Raw genomic sequence first — 19508 nt, 5'->3', positions numbered from 1 at the left:
TCAATCCAAGCTTGATGAAAACTCTGAAAAGGGCGTTCCTTCTCAGTCCTTTGATACTGCTATACAAACAAGTCATATAAGCATGATTTTCATTATTCATTATTAACGTAGGTTCCTGCATGTGACTGACGAGGCTTCTTCTCTCAAAGCTGGGACCTTGAAACTGAGATACTCCTTTTGGTCCCCAGAACAATGTTCTGGGTGTACTGCCAATTGGTCTGAGGAGGAGGTCACAGTCACGAACCAAGATAGAGTGAGAGGAGAAGCTGTTTACAATTCAATGCTAGCTCTTCAGACAACATACATTTCCCTCACACAACATTCCTCCTGAGTCCCTGTCAAATGCAAAGAGTACTACATTTAAAGTGCACATTTTAGCAGATACTCTTATCAGATCGACAGGTTTTTCACCTAGTTGGCTCGGGGATTCGAACCAGTGACTTATCGGTTACTGGCTCAATGCTCTTAACCACTAGGCAACCTGCCACCCATGTACTATAGTATAATGAGTACTACACTACTGTGTGTTTCCCCCACAGGGCTCTGTCTTTTCTGGGTATGAGTATGTGTCTGGCTCTGATGTTCATCTCCTCCTGGTACTATGCCATCGTGGCCATGTGCATCGCTGGCATGATCTACAAGTACATTGAGTACCAGGGGTATGTCTGAACTCTTACCCGTCTCATAACATAATTGTATATAATTGGGTCACTGTATGAGTTAGCTATTTAGGCTAGAGTATATATTCTGATGCTGTCACTCTGTCTCTCTCTCAGAGCGGAGAAGGAGTGGGGAGATGGGATACGAGGTTTGTCCCTCAGTGCTGCGCGGTACTCTCTGCTACGGCTGGAGCATGGACCACCTCACACTAAAAACTGGAGGTAAACATCACTCCTCGTCCATAGTCTTAGATATCTGGTATCTCCAACTTCAGATATGCATAACTACCTCTTCCTTTTCATACATTCTGTACTTTCTCTCACTCTACAGTTTATACTGTTGTTGTTTTTTAGTAAATAAAATAAGTACTTCCAGGTAGATTCTCACGTACTTTGTCTCTCTTGCCCCTCCACTCTCCAGGCCCCAGGTCCTTGTGCTGTTGAAGCTGGATGAGGACCTCCATGTGAAGTATCCCCGTCTGTTGACCTTTGTCTCCCAGCTGAAGGCAGGGAAGGGCCTGACCATAGTGGGCTCTGTCATCCAGGGACAGTTCCTGGACAGCTACGGAGAAACACAGGCCTCTGAACAGGTAGAGATAGAGCTGTATCTTATTTCTCCGACAGTCTACTGTGTGTACAAGAAAAAGACATTTTGCCGTACTGTAGCTTTATTGAATCAGTTCAGGATTGTTTGAAGGCTGTTACCATCATTGCTTGGTCATACAGTCCACTTTACAAAGCTATAAGAAAGAGATATAATTTCTGTTGTCTCCTTTGCGCTGTCAGAAGAACCGATGTGGATGTGGTGGAGGAGTCAGGTGCAGGACACAGAGGATTCGTCCAAAATACTTTACTAGTCCAAAGTGCAACAAAACAATACACGACCTCGAAAACAAATGGAGGCGAGGGAATTACGCAACATGCGTAAAACAATAAACAAAACTAACAGAGCGCAAACACGCAGCTCCGCACGACAGGCAAACAACAACACACAATCTAACTAATACAAAACAGGGAACTTATAGGACACGTAATCAGAACACAAACAGACACAGGTGTACAAGACAGACTAAAGCAATCACACCCCGAAACATACAACGGTGGCAGCTAGTACTCCGGGGACGGCGAACGCCGAAGCCTGCCCGAACCAGGAGGAGGAGCAGTCCCGGCCGAAACCGTGACATGCGCCAATAAGAATAAGTGAGTTTATTACCAGCTTTATGATTACCTGCATTGTCTGCTCTCCTCCTCGTCAGGCCGTAAAGAACATGATGGAGATTGAGCGGGTGAAGGGTTTCTGCCAGGTGGTTGTGGCGTCCAAGGTGAGGGAGGGCATTGCACACCTGATCCAGTCCTGTGGCCTGGGGGGCATGAAGCACAACACAGTGGTGATGGGATGGCCCTACGGCTGGAGGCAAAGTGAAGACCCCCGCGCATGGAAGACATTCATTAGTAAGACTCTGATTACTGTAAACTAGCCTGGTCCTACACATGGATCTGACCCGTTCCCCTAAAAATGTTCTAAACAATAACCTCATCCCAGTTTCTCCATGAGGGCATTGGCCATCTCTATGTTTTTGTGGGTTTGGTGGACTGTCCTTCAGCCTGTATAGTATTTGAAGCATTCCATGCTGACTCTTTAGTTAACTGATAGCATCAGCATTGAACTGTATTACATTACATATTACACAAAGTAAACATATTTACCTCTCTGTGCCCCTCCCCACAGACACAGTCCGCTGTACCACAGCAGCCCACCTGGCTCTGATGGTGCCCAAGAACGTGTCCTTCTACCCCAGCAACCATGAACGCTTCACAGATGGCACCATCGATGTGTGGTGGATCGTCCATGACGGAGGAATGCTCATGCTGCTACCTTTCCTGCTCAAACAGCACAAGGTAAAGTCCAGCAGAAACTCTGGGAGCATTTATTGTTGGCCACCATGACTTGAGAGAGACTAAAGGTGTATGGATTTGTTTGTTTAGAAATGTATCTACATTTAAGCAGACGCTCTTATCCAGAGCGATTTAAAGAAGCAGTTAGGGTTAAGTGCCTTGCTCAAGTGCACATCGGCAGCTTTTTCAGCTAGTTGGCTCTGGGATTCGAACCAGAGACCTTTCAGTTACTGGCCCAACACTCTTAACTGCTAAGCTACTCCATTCTTACCATGGTGTGTGTTTCAGGTTTGGAGGAAGTGTAAGATGCGTATCTTCACTGTGGCCCAGATGGAGGACAACAGTATTCAGATGAAGAAGGACCTGGCTACATTCCTGTACCAGCTGAGAATAGAGGCAGAGGTGGAGGTGGTGGAAATGGTGAGAGATGTTCCTCCTTAAAGCTAATTATGTCATGATGGTGGAGACGGTGAGAGATGAACCTCCTTAAATCTAATTATGTCATTATGGTGGAGATGGTGAGAGAATTTCCTCCTTAAGCCGAATTATGAAGATGGTGAGATGTTCCTCATTAAACCAAATTATGTCATGATAGTAGAGATTGGGAGAGATGTCCCTCCTTAAACCTAATTATGTTATGATAGTGGAGATGGTGAGAGATGTCCCTCCTTAAACCTAATTATGTCATGATAGTGGAGATGGGAAGAGAAGTACCTCATACCAGGAGTCTAACATGCAATCCAACTGAGTTTCCATTTTTAAATCACTTCTCTCCCCTTAGTGTATTCAAAGGTCAGGTATTTACGTACTACCATGTTAATTGTTTCAGCATGACAGCGACATCTCGGCCTACACGTATGAGAGGACTCTGATGATGGAGCAGAGGTCTCAGATGCTTAGACAGATGAGGCTGTCCAGCGCAGAGCGAGAAAGAGAGGTACATCTTACACATCCACAAACATCCACAGAATTACACCTGTCAGACCAAACATACTTAACAATAGTTGTGGACCACAGTGAAGTACATATTGAGCTGGTTTCCCAGACCCAGAAGTCTTCTCCTGTATTTAATCATCCTCAGTTGGAGAATCTCCATTGAAAGTGTGATTTAGCCCAGTAGCAGGTTCATCCCAAAGGTGTTCGATGGGGTTGATGTCAGGGCTATGTACAGGCCAGTCAAGTTCTTCCACACCGATCTCGACAAACCATTTCTGTAAGGACCTTGCTTTGTGCACAGGGGCATTGTCATGCTGAAACAGGAAAGGGCCTTCCCCAAACTGTTGCCACAAAGTTGTAAGAACAGAATCATCTAGAATGTAATTGTATGCTGTAGCGTTAATATTTCCCTTCACTGGAACAAAGGAGCCTAGCCCGAACCATGAAAAACAGCCCCAGACTATTATTCCTCCTCCACCAAACTTTACAGTTGGGGCAGGTAGCGTTCTCCTGGCATCCGCCAAACCCAGATTTGTCCGTTGGACTGCCAGATTGTGAAGCATGATTCATCACTCCACTGCTCCAGAGTCCAATTGCGGCGAGCTTTACACCACTCCAGCCGACGCTTGGCATTGCGCATGGTGATCTTAGGATTGTGTGCGGCTGCTTGGCCATTGAAACCCATTTCATGAAGCTCCCGACAAACAGTTACTGTGCTGACGTTGCTTCCAGAAGCAGTTTGGAACTCGGTAGTGAGTGTTGCAACCGAGGACAGACCATTTTTATGCGCTACTCGCTTCAACACTCGGTGGTCCCGTTCTGTGAGCTTGTATGACCTACCACTTTGCGGCTGAGCCGTTGTTGTTCCTAGACGTTTCCACTTCAAAATAACACCACTTACAGTTGACCGGAGCAGCTCTAGCAGGGCAGACATTTGACGAACTGACTTGTTGGAAAGGTGGCATCCTATGACGGTGCCACGTTGAAAGTCACTGAGCTCTTCAGTAAGGCCATTCTACTGCCAATGTTTGTCTATGGAGATTGCATGGCGGTATGCTCGATTATACACCTGTCCGCAACGGGTGTGGCTGAAATAGCCGAATCCACTAATTTGAAGGGGTGTCCACATACTTTTGTATATAAAGTGTATCTACACTAGCATTAAATGAAGCAATGTATGGCCATGCATTTCAAGTAACTCTGGTATGGACATTAGGACATTGTATCCCCTGCACTCTGCCCCCTATAGGCCCAGCTGGTAAAGGACAGACACTCTCTGATCCGTATGGGCAGCCTGTACTCAGACGAGGAGGAGGAGGTGGTGGAGCCTGTAGCTGATAAGATCCAGATGACCTGGACCAAGGAGAAGTACGAGGCAGAAAGGAGGAACAGGAACAACGCACCAGAGAACTTCAGAGAACTCATGAGCCTCAAACCGTGAGTCACTTGTTGTTGGTCTATTGGAAGGCCAGGAGTTTTTCTTGACCCACGTGATCTGACTAGGAAAACCCCCAGGCCTTTCACGTGGTTAGGAAAATCTCCATCCGGCCCCATCTGAGGTAGTCCACTCTCTCTAGTCTTCCTTCTTCTCTCTCTTTTTTCTGCTTCTGTTGTCTTGCAGACAGAGAATGGTTCATCCTGTGAGTGATGTGTTATTCTGATCACTCTGAGTCTGTAAGTTCCTGTTAGTAATATGTTATTCTGATCACTCGGAGTCTGTAAGTTCCTGTTAGTAATATGTTATTCTGATCACTCGGAGTCTGTAAGTTCCATGCAATGGATTGGAATGGCGGGGTGGGGTGTGCTTTGGTATGTGGACTGCACTTGATGTCTTTCTGCTTTATGACTGAGTTGGTTCATGCTGTTTACTGTTAGATATCTGAACATTATTCCACGGCATTGTTAAAGGGATAGTTCACCCAAATTACAAAATTACATATTGGTTTTCTTACTTTGTAAGCAGTCTATGTACAAGGTATGACAGCAATCCATGCTTTAGTATAGTTTCCCTGGCACCATTTCCACATGCTAACGTTTTAGCATTTGTGGCACAAATCCCATTAAAATCATGGTATCGATATAACATTTCTTGCACATCATGTTCAAAACTTCTATAAGGTACTTTTTTGAGGTTCAAAATCAATTTTAGATACTTTCGGATGATTTGGACATGATGTGTGAAAAATGATAATATCGGTCCCATGACTTGAATGGGACTTGTGCCACAAATGCTAAAACTTTAGCATGTGGAAACAGAGCCAGGGAAACTGGATTGCTGTCATACTTTGTCCATAGACTGCATTCAGGGTAAGGAAACCAATGTGTAATTTGGGTGAACTATCCCTTTAAATACTTGAATGTTCTGGATTGCATTGTAACATCTGTATGTGGTTGTGTCCCAGGGACCAGTCCAATGTGCGGCGGATGCACACGGCAGTGAAGCTGAACGAGGTAATCGTCAACAAGTCCCATGATGCTCGTCTGGTGCTGCTCAACATGCCGGGGCCGCCACGCAACACAGACGGAGACGAGAACTGTATCCTTCACTAACAGCTGCTCTCAATTTACTGGACAACACTGGTCTTAGAGGTCTGTGTGGTACAATATTTCATTTTTTAGGACAGTTTTAGGGCTCAAAATGGGGTTAGGGAGTGTAATTTGGGGTTGAGTGTAGCATGAGTTGTGTAAAAGATGACCGAATGAGTATTAGTAGATGGCCAGCCAGCATGCACGAAATATTTGGCTATGTCTACCGAGATGAAAGACTACTGGCTTTTGAGCTGAACATCAAATCAAAGTTAATTGGTCACGTAGCTCAGCTGGTGGTCTTCTGTAGCTCAGCTGGTAGAGCACGGCGCTTGTAACGCCAAGGAAGTGGGTTCAATCCCCGGGACCACCCATACACAAAAATGTATGCACGCATGACTGTAAGTCGCTTTGGATAAAAGCGTCTGCTAAATGGCATATTATTATTACGTACACAGATTTGCAGATGTAATCGCAGGTGCAGCGATGCAGAGTAGAGTTGCTGGTTATAGCAGTGCTTAACTCTGGCCCAGATATGGAGTTTCTGGAGGTGCTGACGGAAGGTTTGGAGAGAGTGCTGCTGGTGAGAGGAGGAGGACGAGAGGTCATCACTATCTACTCCTGACCTATCACAAACCACTGGGGTCATAGGTCATGACACTGCCTCGACAGGAAACATTCCACCCCGACCACCGGGGGCACTGCAGCACCGGCAGCAGCATCCAGCCGATCCTCAACATACAGTACACACAAACTGTGCCAATTAATGATGGAATTAAGAGGACTTTTATTGTGGAATTTGAGGACCACAGAAAGCAATAATAATTTGCCTGGCATTTCTGTGGAATGTATTGCCTTCCACGAGGACAGTAGCCTTTAAAGATGACATGCTATAATTCCCTCATATGAATGCCTTATTGCCAAGGCAACTAAAGCTTGTGTCATTCACAAACCTATTTCTGCAATAGGAGACCACTAACAACTGCTACTTTTACACATACATCCATCAAACATTAATTTTCTATGTCGACTGAGTCAGTATTTTTGTATTTTTTTGCAGAAAATAAATTATGGTGGGCTTTCTCTCATCAAGGATTAGCTTGCCAGATAGCGCATAGTCTTGGGTGGGCCGTATGAAGGCCTCTGTGTAGAGTGCCAATTTGAGTCCTTTTTTGGTTGGTGGAATAATAACTTTTATATTTATTTTCTTATTTATTTTCTCTATCTTCCCCCGATGAGGTTAAGATTTTTCGGATTGTAGATAATGAACAAAGAAATGCCAGTTGGGTTATTTCAACAGATGGCAGAGACAGAGCTTGTAAATGTAGATGCCAGAGATTGTTTTGAAATCATTTTGATTTATGATTATTGTAATTGTAATTGTAATTGTTGAAAGAGAAGAGGTTTTACATCATTCAATGTAATGTATAGTTGTTGATCTGCTATTTCTGTACAAAAGTCATTATGATAGGCATGAAGAATACTTTCTGGGCCACCTGAACGAACAGAGTAGCATACGCACACATTTCCTTTTATTTCTTGTAGACTGCAAGAGCTGTAAAAAGGAAGAGTACTTATCTGAACGTGGCAATAAAATCATGATTCATTTCCATATTCAACCAGAATGTAATTTTCTTGACTTCAGATATATCAATGTGTTCACAAAATAACATGGTAGAAAAACAGAAAACTCAAAGCATTATTTACTTAAGAGAAAGGCAAAATAAATATGATATAACCTATGATATGAATACAGAATACAACATTCCTGAGATGACTGTAGGAGGCATTACAGTATATTAACATGTTAGTTACATACCGTTTCACTGTACCCTCTTGTGAGGAAATGTTACAATAATCTTAATGTTAAGATGAAATCTTCACTTGCTATGAAATAGTTTCATTGTGACAATCAAGTTTGTGTGATGAACCTCAAGGTCTGTGTCCTCAGATAAATAAAGCTAAATGCCTCAGTATGACCTTGTAAATGCCTCAGAATGACCTTGTGGCCTTGACTGTATCAATAAACAAACATAACATAACAACATATATTTTTATAATGAGATATGTAAAAAGAGTTCAACGTGTTGAACTCAATGTAATATAGTGCAAAGTTCATGCAGAGCTTTGTGTAAATATAAAACTCCTTCAAGGTCAAAATGACCGAAACTAAAAATGAGGTAAAGTTCTTTGTAGGCCAGATCACATCTGCATGTAAGCAAGTGACACAGTAAACACGGTAAAGCTAGGCTTGTAACTGTCGGAGAAACATGGTTGTAGTGTAATATAACACTACTAATACAACACTAGTAGTACTACTAAATAGGTGCCGGTACTTATTTTGGGTGCAAGTACTGTTTATATTTAGGTGCAGGAGCTCCACTATACTTTTGAGCTAATATTCTATAAGAGTAAAAAGAGCTCAAGCAGTTGAGAATTTGAGGTGCCGGTACTCGGCTCCGGTAGGCTCCTGCCCAAGTCAAGCACTGCTAATAGTTTAGTAACACTAAGAGCTAGATTCTATCAGATCCGTTGTAGCCGACATCCACATAGCAGTTGTTTTGGCAGTGTCGGAGGAGGAACTGCATTAGAGCAGCCCCTTACGGTACATTATCGTGGACACTGCCATTGGATGCAATGAAACCACACCTGACTTTATATCCCACAAATCCCATGTAGCCGCGTTAGAAGCTCATGTTTCAACCACTCTAATGCGTAATGGTCTATTGTCTACATAGACTGATAGGTTATAAATCCCCCCATCCAAATGAACATGAAAACATGCATTGGCCTGTCATTATCTCCATCATCGACAGAGCCTACACTTGCTTTTGTCGTTTTGAACATCTAATGCATAGGGATAGTAAGGAAGGGAGTGGTTGGTGACACAAAAGAGCAGCCACACACCTATTTGTCAGCTCACACCGCAGTTACACCTCCAATACTGCCAAAACATCCGCTATGCGGATATCGGCCAGCGCGGGTTAGTGCTCGATCTGATTGAATCGAGGCCATATTATTATAGTCTTAATGGTCCATCAGGACACAGAGGCAGGAGATTAGTACAACCACAGTCCAGACCAGACTCCTGGGGGCCACCAGTTCACTGTGGCCCTTGGAGTACATATGTTCCTTCTTGATCCCCTGGTGGTCGGGTCGCCTGAGAACCAGCCTGCAGGGGTTCTGAACCTCAGCCAAGTCGATCTGAGCTTCACTGGGGAGAGTTCCTTTCTCTTTCTGCCTGTCACGCTCCTGGGGAAGGGAGAGGGGGAAGGAGGGAGGGAGAGAGAGAGAAGTTGACACTGTGTTATGATGCCGTGACAGTGACTCTACTGAACAAGAAAATCCAAGTGGGATTTTCCATGCACTATACTGGGCTCCTTTCCAGTTCTCAGTTCCCTTCATACCACAAAGTACTCAGATGGACATTCAGTCCCAGACAGAGATGCCTTTCATTCCTTTGTTACTACTGCAGGTGTTTTTGATGGGCTTTGATTACAATACTCACACCGTAGCATGGAGCCTTTTTTATGAGCTGAAAACACAGCGCTTTTGTTCCTTTAGCACTCACTTTCTCGACCTCCTTGAACACACGCAGGAAGTTGCGTCTGAGGACCCCGGACAACTCGTTCTCTGTCCAGTTCCTCTCCAGCAGCTCCTGGATCAGAGCGGGATACTTGGACACATCCTCTAATCCAAGAGGAAACCTTCAGACAGTAGAACATAACAGGATATGTATTACTGAAACCCTTAGGCCAAAGGAGAACAACATGTAAAATGCAGCTGCTATCTGTTACCAGCCTGCTTACAAAAAAGTGAGTCATTCTGATGGCATTCAAGCTGGAGCCTAATGTATTAATGAACTAAAGCTGGATGTGCTGTTGTTACTCTGAGGTAACAACAAGTTCTTACTTAGACGCTCCATCAAAGTCTCCTCCTATTCCTATTAACTCGGGTCCAACCACCTTCTTAATGTGGGTAAAATGGTCTGCAAAACGTGAGAGGAATATCAGAAGATCAGGAAGATATTTACATAGGATAAATCATGTATACACATGTTACTGATGTTCTTCGTATTGCTCTTGTAAACAGGTCTTGATTGATAACAAGGCAGCCAATTTTGCACTTAATTGTTTGATGCCAGTAAACACTAATCAAAGGCAACTGCTCACCAGCCACAATGGAGACATTGGCTTGGCCATGGCAGGCCACAAACCCACTGTGCAGATTAACCATGATGAGTCCTCCGTTCTCCTTCTGAAACAACAACACACCCAGAATAGAACATCAAAAAATATGACCTTCCAGCCATGTGCCTTCAGAAAGTATTCACACCCCTTGACGTTTTGCATGTTTTTATGTGTTACAGCCTGAATTTAAAATTGATTAAATTGAGATTTTTTTAAACCTGTACCGAATAAAAAATTTCCAAAACATGCATCCTGTTTGCAATAAAGCACTAAAGTAAAACTGCAAAAAAATTGGCAAAGAAATGAACTTTTTGTCCTGAATACAAAGCGTTATGTTTGGGGAAAATCCAAAACAACACATCACTGAGTACCACTCTTCATATTTTCAAGCATGGTGGTGGCTGCATCATGTTATGGGTATGCTTGTCATCGGCAAGGACTAGGGAGTTTTTTTAGGATAAAAATAAACGGAATAGAGCAAAATCCTAGAGGAAAACTTGGTTCAGTCTGCTTTCCAACAGACATTGGGAGACAAATTCACCTTTCAGCAGGACAATAACCTAAAACACAAGGCCAAATATACACTGGAGTTGCTTACCAAGACGACAATGAGTGTTCCTGAGTGGCCTAGTTACAGTTTTGACTTAAATCGGCTTGAAAATCTATGGCAAGACTTGAAAAGGGCTGTCTAGCAATGATCAACAACCAACTTGACAGAGCTTGAAGAATTTAAAAAAGAATAATGGGCAAATATTGTACAATCCAGGTGTGCAAAGCTCTTAGAGACTTACCCAGAAAGACTCACAGCTGTAATCGCTGCCAAAGGTGATTCTAACATGTATTGATTCAGGGGTGTGATTACTTATGTAAATGAGATATTTATGTATTTCATTTTCAATACATTTGCAAAAATTTCTAAAAACATGTTTTCACTTTGTCATTATGGGGTATCATGTGTAGATGGATAATATATATATATTTAATCAATTTTTAATTCAGGCTGTAACACAACAAAATGTGGAATAAGTCAAGGGGTATGAATACTTTCTGAAGGCACTGTAAAACAGGAAATGCAAATAAAGGACAAGTTGATTAAAGAAACACTTCAGAAAGGACATCGTCAAAACATCATTCCAAAAGTCTCTCCTGATAAACATAGGCCACCCACACTGAGTGACCGTGCCGATGGTGGTTGAAAGGGAGGAGGGATGGAGGAGTGTTTGCGAGAGAGAGACAGAGAGACAGACAGACAGAGACAGCGAGAGAGAGACAGAGAGACAGACAGACAGAGACAGCGAGAGAGAGAGCGAGAGAGGGAGACAGAGAGAGAGTTCTAGCCTTTGGTCTCACCAGTTCGTGGAGCAGGTCATCAGGGACATTGCGGCTGTGGTTACACACGGCATGGGCTGAGGAGTGGCTGAAAATAACTGGAGCTTTGGAGACCTGCAGTACTGCCCTGACTGTGGCCCAGGAACTATGGGACAGGTCTACTATCATCCCCAATCTGTTCATTTCCTTCACCACATCCTGAGAGAGAGAAAGACAGACAGAGAGAGAACAGATAAAGCATAATAACGCCACCACTTGCCGTGTTATTGAGGTTTCCCAGTAATGATGTGCTCTATGTACGTCATTGTACCTATCTGCTGACATTAAAAACATCAACACTTTGCTCAACTTTTCTTGAAGTAAGCACTTCAAACAGTAAAACTCTCAGTGATGAGATCATCAGTGTTACACAGCCCCCTAAAAGTCGTCAAGGATCAAGAATGTTTGTGACTTAAAGACGTAAGTGTAGCGAAATGTCATTCCGCTCCAGTATGACGCGTGAAGTGACCGGCGTAGGCTACAAGTCTTGGCTTTAACACAGACTTAGTGTTAAAGGTTCCCCTTACCTTACCGAAGTCTGTTAGGCTGTCATTTTCTCTTTTATAGACATCATAGATTGTTGAGGAGGACTCAGCCCTGCAGCAAGAAAAAACTACTGTGTCATAGCCCAGTAGCAAGAACCCAAGATGTCAAGCCAAAATATAACACATATTGTGCATGAGTCTGTCTGTGTGTGTGTGTGTGTGTGTGTGTGTGTGTGTGTGTGTGTGTGTGTGTGTGTGTGTGTGTGTGTGTGTGTGTGTGTGTGTGTGTGTGTGTGTGCATGTGTGTGTGTGCGTGTGCTCACCAAGGTGTGTTGCAGGTGTGTGTGAAGGCCATTGAGCGAACCCCCAGCTGGTAAAACATACGCAGGGTTGGCAGGCTGCTGTCTATAGAATGACCTCCCTCAATGCTGATCAGACACGCTATCCTCTTAGTGTCATTTAGTCCTGTGGAATACACACACATGATACACACACACATCATCATCATCATCATACTACTGTAAATGGGGCAGAAACATATTTTTACTAGGCATCAACCCACTTGAACAACCACACATTTCCATAATGTTGGAAAGATCCATTTGGAAAACCCATCAAATGACATCAGAGAGCATAAATGACTGGCCAGACGGAAGACCAGCTGGCAAGTGTCTCCTTGCCCAGTCTGTAAGCCCAACATGTTTGAAGCTGCCCACCATTGTTCCTGTTCCTAAGAACTCCAAGGTAACCTTCCTAAATGACTATCGTCCCGTAGCACTCGCATCTGTAATTATGAAGTGCTTTGAAAGGCTGGTCATGACACACATCATCCCAGACATCCTGGACACACTCCAATTCGCACACCGCCCCAACAGATTACGCAATCTCAGTTGAACTTCACACTGCTCTCTCCCACCTGGACAAGAGGGGAAATAACTATGTGAGAATGCTGTTCATAGACTACAGCTCAGCGTTCAACACCATAGTGCCCTCCAAGCTCATCACCAAGCTCGGGTCCCTGGGACTGAACACCTCCCTCTGCAACTGGATCCTGGACATCCTGACAGGCCGCTCCCTAGGTGGTGAAGGTAGGCAACAACACCTCTGCCATGCTGACCCTCAACACAGGGGCCCATCAGGGGTGTGTGAATAGTCCCCTCCTGTACTCCCTGTTCACTCACGACTGCGTGGCCACGCACAACTCCAAAACCATCATCAAGTTTGCTGACGACACGACGGTGGTAGGCCTGATCACGGACGGCAATGAGACAGCCTACAGGGAGGAGATCAGAGACAACAGCCTCTCCCTTAATGTCAGTAAGCAGCTGATCGTGGACTACAGGAAAAAGGGGGGAGAGCACGCCCCCATCCACATCGATGTGGAGCGGGTCGGGAGCTTCAAGTTCCTTGGCATCCACATCACTACGGACTTAACATGGTCCACACACACACACACACCTCTTCCCCCTCAGGAGGCTGAAAAGATTTGGCATGCGCCCTCGGATCCTCAAAAAGTTCTACAGCTGCACCACTGAGAGCATCTTGACTGGCTGCATCATCGCTTGGTATGGCAAATATAAAGCGCTACAGAGGGTGGTGTGGATGGCCCAGTACATCACTTGGGCCAAGCTCCATGCCATCCAGGACCTCTATATCAGGCGGTGTCAAAGTAAGGCCCAAAAAATTGGCAAAGACTTCAGCCACCCAAGCCATAGACTGTTTACTCTGCCACCATCCTGCAAACGGTACCGAAGCATCGTCTCTCGGACCAACAGGCTCCAGAACAGCTTCTACCCCAAAGCCATAAGGCTGCTAAATAGCTAATTAAATGGTTACCCCGGAATATCTGTATTGACCCTATCTTGCACTGACTCTGCACACTCACTAGACTATATACTGTATACACTATGTACAGTATACACTCACACACACTACACTGACACTCCCACACAAAACCACACACATTCAAATACACTTTTAGTTTTTTAGGGGGGAAAAAATGCTAAAATCACCAGGAATTCAGAAAGAAATATATAATAATTAAGTATTCCCACGAATAAAAAAAGAAACATGATCATGTCTCAATGTAATCAAGGTATGAAACTATTGTTATTTTCAAATACAATCTCTTATTGGGCTTATTTGTGGTCAATTTGCAGTGTACAAATGATTATAATTATGTTCTGGCCCCACGGCCATCCACGCTGACAAAAATCGTCCCGCGGCTGAATCTATTTGCCTACCCCTGGTATATTGTATACCTTTTACAGATGTAACCAGCTCCAGTTCTGGGTTCTCTGTACACATGCGATGGATCACATCTATCTGTTCCAGTGTGAGCCGCACAGCATCCTTCTTCTGGGCGCCACACAACACGTAGGCTGCAAACACCTGATCAGAGCATGGGATGGGGACAAAGCAGGAGGCCAGAGAGCAACACTTGAGTTAGAAGGGTATTATGGCTTTAGTACAACTCAGTATACACACGCACGGGGACACACACACATAAACACTCACACACTCACACAAGCATGCACACGCATACACACACACACATACACACACACACACTTAGGCTACGATTAACCATACATTAACCTACCAGAGCGCCGACATGTCCCGTTGTGAGTCGGTTGATGTCCGTGGCCACTTTGCTGATGTTGCGTAGGTCAACCTGACTCAGTCTGTTGTTGTGGAGAATCCTTAGCATCAGAGCTAGGTCGTTATGTCTAGGAGAGAGAGAGATGAGTCAGTCAGATGGAATAGAGGGGAGTGACTCAAGGTGGAGCTGGAGGAAGACATCTTTACATATCCAATTTCAAAAGGGACAGCTCCATACAGTACCACTTGTGTGTGGGCGAGAATGACTCAGTACGGGATGGTAATTATTTGTCTTTGGAACTACACTTGTTTTGGATACTTACTGCCAAATTTCCAAAAGTTTACCGTTGAAAATCCTTGAGCTATTAATATTTTAGGCTGCATATGATTTAACAAAAATATCTATGTATCTCTGCACAGACAAATATATAATTAACCAATAATAAGGAATACTGTAGGATAAACTTCTCTCTATTTTAGGAAAGCCAGAATAACTAAGACAACTTTCCTCCGTTCACTTACCCATCAATCAAAGGATATTTTGTCATCAAGCCAACTGCACTTCCTGTTGTAGGATCTTCCGACATCATGCCACAGAGAAAACACAGCATCAAGTGTGTCCCCAGGCTTAGTAAATCACCTCTATGGAGTATCCGCGACATCATATTCTATAAATAAAGTAATTTTAAGACGTGGTAACTTCAATCAGTCCAGTACTTTGAACGTTTGGTCCCACTTTAAACGAACTACAATGTATGAAGGCTTTATATGGCATTCATAAAGTCTTGATAAGCACTACATAATTTATAAACAAAGTAATACTGTATAACGTGTGATATGAAAGGCCTATATATAAAATCCAGGTCTTTGGCAAATGTGATCCTTTGCCACTCTTTATAACATATGAAATTTGCTTAAAGGGGCAATCAGCAGTTGCTACATAAATTTTTTGACAAATTAAGGATATGTGTAAAGAAGGCCGTCCTGCTCCTCTCCTCTCTACCTAACTTCACCTCACAGTCCCTTCAGTTTCCCTTAACTCCCGTTAGTTTGGCTGCTCAGCCTACCTTAATTATCCCTCTTCAAAGTAGCCACCCTTTGCCTTGATGACAGCTTTGCACACTCTTGGCATTCTCTCTACCAGCTTCACCTGGAATGCTTTTCCAACAGTCTTGAAGGAGTTCCCACATATGCTGAGCACTTGTTGGCTGCTTTTCCTTCACTCTGTGGTCCAACTCATCCCAAACCATCTCAATTGGGTTGAGATCAGGTGATTGTGGAGGCCAAGTCATCTGATGCAGCACTCCATCACTCTCCATCTTGCTCAAATAGCCCTTACACAGCCTGGAGGTGTGTTGGGTTATTGTCCTGTTGAAAAACAAATGATAGTCCCACTAAGCGCAAACCAGATGGGAAGGCGTATCGCTGCAGAATGCTGTGGTAGCCATGCTGGTTAAGTGTGCCTTTGAATTCTAAATAAATCACAGACAGTGTCACCAGCAAAGCACCCCACACCATCACACCTCCTCCTCCATGTTTCACGGTGGGAATCACACATGCAGAGATCATCTGTTCACCTACTCTGCGTCTCACAAAGACACGACGGTTGGAACCAAAAATCTCACATTTGGACTCATCAGACCAAAGGACAGATTTCCACCGGTCTAATGTCCATTGCTCGCGTTTCTTGGTTCAAGCAAGTCTCTTCTTATTATTGGTGTCCTTTCGTAGTGGTTTCTTTGCAGCAATTCGACCATGAAGGCCTGATTCATGCAGTCTCCGCTGAACAGCTGATGTTGAGATGTGTCTGTTACTTGAAGTCTGTGAAGCATTTATTTGGGCTGCAATTTCTGAGGCTGGTAACTCTAATGAACTTATCCTCTGCAGCAGTGGTAACTCTGGGTCTTCCTTTCCTTTGGCGGTCCTCATGAGAGCCAGTTTCATCATAGCGCTTGATGGTTTTTGCGACTGCACTTGAAGAAACGTTCAAAGTTCTTGAAATGTTCCGGATTGACTGACCTTCATGTCTTAAAGTAATGATGGACTGTCGTTTCTCTTTGCTTATTTGAGCTGTTCTTGACATAATATGGAATTGGTCTTTTACCAAATAGGGATATATTCTGTATATCACCCCTACCTTGTCACAACACAACTGATTGGCTCAAATGCATTAAGGAAAGAAATTCCACAAATTAACTTTTAACAAGGCACACCTGTTAATTGAAATGCATTCCAGGTGACTACTTCATGAAGCTGGTTGAGAGAATGCCAAGAGTGTGCAAAGCTGTCATCAAGGCAAAGGGTGGCTACTTTGAAGAATCTCTAATATAAAATATATTTGGGTTGTTTGACACTTTTTTGGTTACTACATGATTCCATACGTGTTATTTCAGGGTTTTGATGTCTTCACTATTATTCTACAATGTAGAAAATAGTAAAAATAAAGAAAAACCCTTGAATGAGTAGGTGTGTCCAAACTTTTGACTGGTACTGTATGTATATTGCATAGTTATAACCCTTAACTAATACTGTTTACATGTGTGCATATCTTTGTCTTATAGAAACACAACAATAAAATTCAAAATCATTCAGATTACCAAACCATATACACCTCTCCAAATGGAAACAGCTGCGTCTGCGTGTGTGTGGTGGTGACTATCAAGAGTACAGTGATGGGCCTCAACATCATGTTATAACCGGACAGCACTACAGAGGATAGAACCAAACCAATCAGTTATAAGTATATAGCGGGTGAGGGCATTTACAGCCGACCGCTCAGACGGGTTAGGGCATACCAGCCAACCATTTTTACTTGGTCATTCTAGCCGGATTTAGTGACCAACAGTTTTTACAATATGTACCCATTGATTCTTGAAGAATATAATTTATAAAATGCCTCATGAGTTTAGTTCAACTGTCGTACCCCATCAGAATCCAAAATATAAGCCTATCTACTCCAATGTTTGTAAATAAAGTAAATGTAAACTAACACTATATAACCTCAAAACATGGTTAAAACTACAGTATAATGTTGGTATCATGGATGGTCAGTCCTTGCATACATAGTTCTGTCTATGAATTTGAGAGTGGTTACATTTCTCCAGCTCCATCCCTCAGCTTTTTACTGCAACAGAGGCAGAATATCTGCTTAGTTATTGTTTCTACTGCTGACTTCTGCTAGAATGGTTTCTTAAGCATCTGTTGGCCTTCTAAAGGGTTAAGTAATGAAGGCTTCATTAATCCTTAAAAGTTGTAGTTCGTTTAAAGTTGAACATAACATTTAAAGTAACTTTTACAGTTAATGGGTCAACAGTTTTAATGAGTGATCCAAAACATTACGGATCTATAAATATTATGCAAATAGGCCTACAAATAACTGGAATTCTATAAAAAAGCATAATAATTCAGTAAACATAGGCAACATAATTATTTAAAAAGTAAAGTATTTTTAGCAAAACAAAACTCACTGTGCAAGGTGATCGATCAGCTGGTCGGGTTATTTACAACGAATGCAGCCTAAACCCGAACATCACAACTGAATAATGCGAATTTACTAGCTCCCTCCGCCCAGATGTAGGCTACGTGTGGGACTGAAATACATTGGACTGTACGGCATAGAATAGATCTTTAGAATAGATCGTGTACACTACACAGTGTGGTCATTGAGATGGGATTACTGCCATCTACTGTCCAATCTAAGTAATAACACTACGGGCCAGTTTCCCAGAGACAGATTAGCCTAAATAAACCTAGACCTGGAAATAAAAGTGATTTAAATGGAAATTCCCCATTGGGCATGTTTTTTAGTCCAGCTGTGTCCAGGAAGCCGGACCTTTAAAGGGACAATCTGCAGTCCCTACATCAATTTTTGGATATATAAATGAGTGATATACACCCATTGATTTTTTTAGATAATGTATAATTTATGCCTCATGAGCTTAATTCAACTGTCATACCCCATCAGAACCCAAAATATAAGCTTGCTTTACTCCAATGTTTGTAAACATTGTAAATGTAAATAAACACTGCATAGCCTCAAAACATGCTTAAAACTATAATTTTCATATATTGGAGGTCAGTCCACAGCTGTCTATGAATTTGAGAGTGGTTACATTTATCTAGGCCCATCCTTGAGCTTTTTACCAGAACAGAGGCGGGGCGACCGCATTGTTATTGTTTCAACTAAGGATTGCCCCTTTAAGTATTGTACTCATAGCCTAGTCTCAGAAATCCCAGACCTATGTGTGTATGCTGGAACATTGAGGGTATTCGATTAATGCCCCGGGACTGCCCCGGGTGAACCGGGTTAGCGTTGATTTCATTTGTTTTGTAACCGGGCTGCCTCCAGGGGCGTGAGCCAGGTGCCCTGTTTTGGCCGACGGTGGAGTCGGCTCAAAACAAAAGTGGCGTAGGTTAAGCATGTGGAGTAAATAGTAGGATTCTGTGTTTTCACATGCAAAAGTGACTGCTTTGATAAAAACGCTTTATCTGCATTCCCAATGAAAAAAGTTTGAAAATGCAAAACAATTTGGGAAAAGAGATGTATGTTTCTGAACGATGCATTACATTTGACATTTTAGTAATTTAGCAGACGCTTTTATCCAGAGCGACTTAGTTAGTGAGTGCATACATTTTCCATACTGGCCCCCCGTGGGAATCAAACCCACAACCCTGGCGTTGCAAACACCATGCTCTACCAACTGAGCTACAGGAGGCCTGCATCATGCTGCCTTGTTGACAACATGACCGAGCGACGCAGATTACTGTTCGATTTGAGAAGGGTGCTCTTCCCTCACTGCATAGCCCGGTGCACTGCGGTTCAGCTTAATCGAACTCCCTCAGTGGTA

At 43.3% G+C, this 19508-nt stretch overlaps 2 protein-coding genes across 2 annotated transcripts in view; one reads left to right on the top strand and one right to left on the bottom strand.

Moving 5' to 3' along the window:
- The window catches only part of LOC311111912 (solute carrier family 12 member 4-like), a 40015-nt gene extending 32022 nt beyond the window's left edge, over positions 1–7993 (top strand). Inside the window, exons 15-24 of the mRNA XM_084154835.1 lie at positions 540–659; positions 777–881; positions 1081–1249; positions 1916–2111; positions 2389–2558; positions 2844–2975; positions 3385–3492; positions 4741–4928; positions 5894–6027; positions 6551–7993. Of these exons, the coding sequence (XP_084010961.1) occupies positions 540–659; positions 777–881; positions 1081–1249; positions 1916–2111; positions 2389–2558; positions 2844–2975; positions 3385–3492; positions 4741–4928; positions 5894–6027; positions 6551–6642 (1414 nt within the window). The 3' untranslated portion in view covers positions 6643–7993. The remainder of the gene's footprint in view (positions 1–539; positions 660–776; positions 882–1080; positions 1250–1915; positions 2112–2388; positions 2559–2843; positions 2976–3384; positions 3493–4740; positions 4929–5893; positions 6028–6550) is intronic.
- LOC311111913 (dipeptidase 2-like) lies at positions 7703–18268 on the bottom strand. The gene is made up of 11 exons (XM_084154836.1): positions 18129–18268; positions 15184–15329; positions 14663–14789; positions 14322–14451; positions 12384–12525; positions 12103–12172; positions 11558–11734; positions 10190–10274; positions 9930–10005; positions 9589–9724; positions 7703–9269 (listed from the first exon to the last, which is right to left on the bottom strand). The coding sequence occupies exons 2-11, from the start codon at positions 15324–15326 to the stop codon at positions 9045–9047; spliced, it is 1311 nt and encodes a 436-aa protein (XP_084010962.1). The 5' UTR covers positions 15327–15329; positions 18129–18268; the 3' UTR covers positions 7703–9044.
- Positions 18269–19508: the final 1240 nt, after the last annotated feature.

The sequence above is a fragment of the Coregonus lavaretus genome (assembly GCF_964263955.1).
Source record: "Coregonus lavaretus genome assembly, chromosome: 37".
NCBI lineage: Eukaryota > Metazoa > Chordata > Actinopteri > Salmoniformes > Salmonidae > Coregonus > Coregonus lavaretus.
This window is presented reverse-complemented; position numbering and strand designations above follow the sequence as displayed.